Here is a 2,873-nt window from a genome sequence, read left to right as displayed (position 1 = left end):
CAAAAACTGGGAGAGAGAAAAAACTTTTGCCTACGAAAGCAGGCGCACGGCAATAAACCAGACAGCCTCGAATGCGCCGCAGAGATTTTTGTCTCCCCCTCGGGGGCAATGAAAGGGGTTTAGCATGCGAGTGGCAGAAGAAGATGCGGCTGGATGCGGCCCTGCAGCCACACTGGACAGCCCGGCACGTCCAGCCTGGCACAGCAGCAGGATTACCGTCCATCAGGCTTAGAAAACGGAGACAGGAGACAGGGGGGCTTCGGTGGGGGGAGGCCAGACAGAAACGTGCTGAGGAATCAAGGGAGCCTGCTAGACATGGCTTCAAATGCCTCGTAGGCACCAACAGGTCACCCGTTCCGCATAATACATTTTTCCTGCCCTGTCTTCACGTTTGTTCCCCCGCTAGTGGAAGAAATTCAGTAAGAGGCGACATGATTGAAGTTCATAAAACTTTTTCCACGTAGAAAAAGAACTACACAACTTTCGGAATACATCCGAAGGCAGCCCTGTGTCGGGAAGTTCTTAACGTTTGACGTTTTATTGTGGTTTTATATGGGTTGGAAGCTGCCCAGAGTGGCTGGGGGAACCCAGCCAGATGGGTGGGGTATAAATCATAAAATTATTATTGTTATAGAGCAAAGTTCTTCTTTCTCTCTCAGGACACCAGAAAGAGTGGACATTCCGGGAGGCTGAATGTTAGAAGATTCAGGACAGAGAAAAGAAACTGCTTCACGCGGCTCATAGATTTTTGGGTTTTTTTTGTTTTTTTCAGAAGTTCAAAAAGAACTTTATTGAAACTCAGAGCAAATGAACCAAGTCTGCATTTAGAAGAACGTGTTTGGTCTCTTGGTGGTGAAGCGCGGCTTACGTTGACGACGCAGAACTCTATGTGGCAGAGGGAACTTGATTTTGGAATCATGGAACTGCTTGACAGCTGGTCTGCGGCACTTGTTAGCAGCGATCTCTTCAACTTTCATGATCTGAATTGAGTGAGCACGAGCTCCCATATCGCGATAGCACTGTGTAACAGCTCCAGCAGTTGTCAAATCCCTGGACTCCCTGTACATGTTATGCGTTCCACTACGAGAATCATAGCGCAGCCAGATACCGAAATTTTTCACCTTCAACGGAGACTTCTCAAAAACCTGTCCACAGTACACAATTTCCCCAGAAGATTTCTTCATCTTCTTCAGCTGAGAGACAAAGTACCAGAAACGGGACTTTGCAACAACATGATTAGGAGCAAAGATGCGCATACGATAGAGAGGTGGTGTTGGGCACTTAGGAATGGGGAGGCATCTCCCAACCACTTTGTTTTGTTTTTTTAAAAATGATATTTATTAAAATTTCAAAGGATACAAAAGTTACACAAAAACAAAAAGTACAAAAAGTAAAAATACAAGAAAATAGAAAATACAGAAAAAAGAATAAAAAAACAAAAACAAAACAAGTTCATTATTTTCAGACCCTTAACTGTCATTACCTTCTTTCGTAGACCTCCTCCTCCTCCCTTCCTTTGTATTCTAGTTATTAATTATCCCAGCAAATCCTTTCCTTTCCATGTTTCATAAAATTCTATCATTACATTACCCTCGACTAATTTAATCCTATCTTTCTATAATAAAGTAAACCTTAAAATTTAAAACTTAAGTCTTAACCTTACCAGCTTCTTATAATCATAATATTCTTTCATAATTCTTTATGCATCTTTGCTAAAGCCAGGTAATTTCTTCCAACATTTTTCTATCATTCATCAACTTTATAAAACATTCTGATAATAAAGAAAGAGAAAAGGCAAGATATAGACAAGTCCAATCTTTATCCAACGTCCCTTCCTCCTGGTTCCGGGATTTGTCAGTCCTTATTCCCATCAGTCTAACCCGGTAACCTTATGTCCGAGGCCCTCAGGTCACTTCCATGGCCCTTCCGCAGCTCTTCTTCATATTTATAACTGTAATTTCCCTTATCTCCTCGTGGTAACTCCAGCTTGACAATGTCTCTTGCTCGTGGTAACTCCAACTTAATAATGTTTTTAACCCTTCTCGTCAGATCAGACCCTTTTCCAACTTTGTACTCCCTCAGGGTGCCCGACGCCTTCATGGTGCTGCCTCTCTCGCGGCCACCCAGAAAAGGCCACGCGGCTCATAGTTAAACTATGGAACTCTCTCCCACTGGAGGCAGCAATGGCCTCCAATGTGGATGGCTTTAAAAGAGGATTAGACAGATTCGTGGAGGAGAGAGGGCTGTCAGTGGCTACTAGCCACAATGGGCTATGCTCTGCCTGAAGCAGCAGGGCCCTTCTTATTGGCTTACCAATGTATCTTTGAATTTTGTAATGCAGTTCTCCTGCTGAGTAATTGGGTGGGGGGATGCACAGACTGGGGTAAAGCATGCATCGAAAAGCATATAAAAATGCATCATGTTAGGGGGAATAGCTGTTGCAAAAATATGTAAGGGTATATGAAAATGTTCCGATTGGGAGAAATTTGCAGTTAGAAATATGGTGAATGTTCACAAGGGCTTTAAAACTAAATACAGTGGTACCTCGGGTTGAGTACTTAATTCGTTCCAGAGGTCCATTCTTAACCTGAAACTGTTCTTAACCTGAAGCACCACTTTGGCTAATGGGGCCTCCAGCTGCCGCTGTGCAGCCGGAGCACGATTTCTGTTCTCATCCTGAAGCAAAGTTCTTAACCCGAGGTACTATTTCTGGGTTAGCGGAGTCTGTAACCTGAAGCGTCTGCAACCTGAAGCGTATGTAACCCGAGGTACCACTGTATCAAGCTGAGGTTGAAATGGGAAGAACTGGATTTAAGCCTGGAAATGTGAAAAACAGAGAAAATGAAATCGACAGGTTCATCCAGCCTTTCCAC

General features: G+C 43.7%; 1 protein-coding gene across 1 annotated transcript; it reads right to left on the bottom strand.

The window, feature by feature from the left end:
• Positions 1-775: 775 nt before the first annotated feature.
• LOC308465067 (large ribosomal subunit protein eL20-like) lies at positions 776-2,134 on the bottom strand. The gene is made up of 2 exons (XM_080984891.1): positions 2,057-2,134; positions 776-1,299 (listed from the first exon to the last, which is right to left on the bottom strand). The coding sequence occupies exons 1-2, from the start codon at positions 2,098-2,100 to the stop codon at positions 825-827; spliced, it is 519 nt and encodes a 172-aa protein (XP_080841017.1). The 5' UTR covers positions 2,101-2,134; the 3' UTR covers positions 776-824.
• Positions 2,135-2,873: the final 739 nt, after the last annotated feature.

The sequence above is a fragment of the Podarcis pityusensis genome (assembly GCF_964106645.2).
Source record: "Podarcis pityusensis genome assembly, chromosome: 16".
Lineage (NCBI taxonomy): Eukaryota > Metazoa > Chordata > Lepidosauria > Squamata > Lacertidae > Podarcis > Podarcis pityusensis.
Note: the sequence above shows the minus strand (reverse complement) of the source record. Positions and strands in the feature narration are given on the sequence as shown.

Coding starts and splice junctions, on each gene's coding strand:
- LOC308465067 (XM_080984891.1), bottom strand. CDS start 2,100: ATGAAGGCGTCGGGCACCCTGAGGGAGTACAAAGTTGGAAAAGG. Junction 1,300..2,056: donor GAGTACAAAGTTGGAAAAGG/GTCTGATCTGAC, acceptor AGTGGTTGGGAG/ATGCCTCCCCATTCCTAAGT.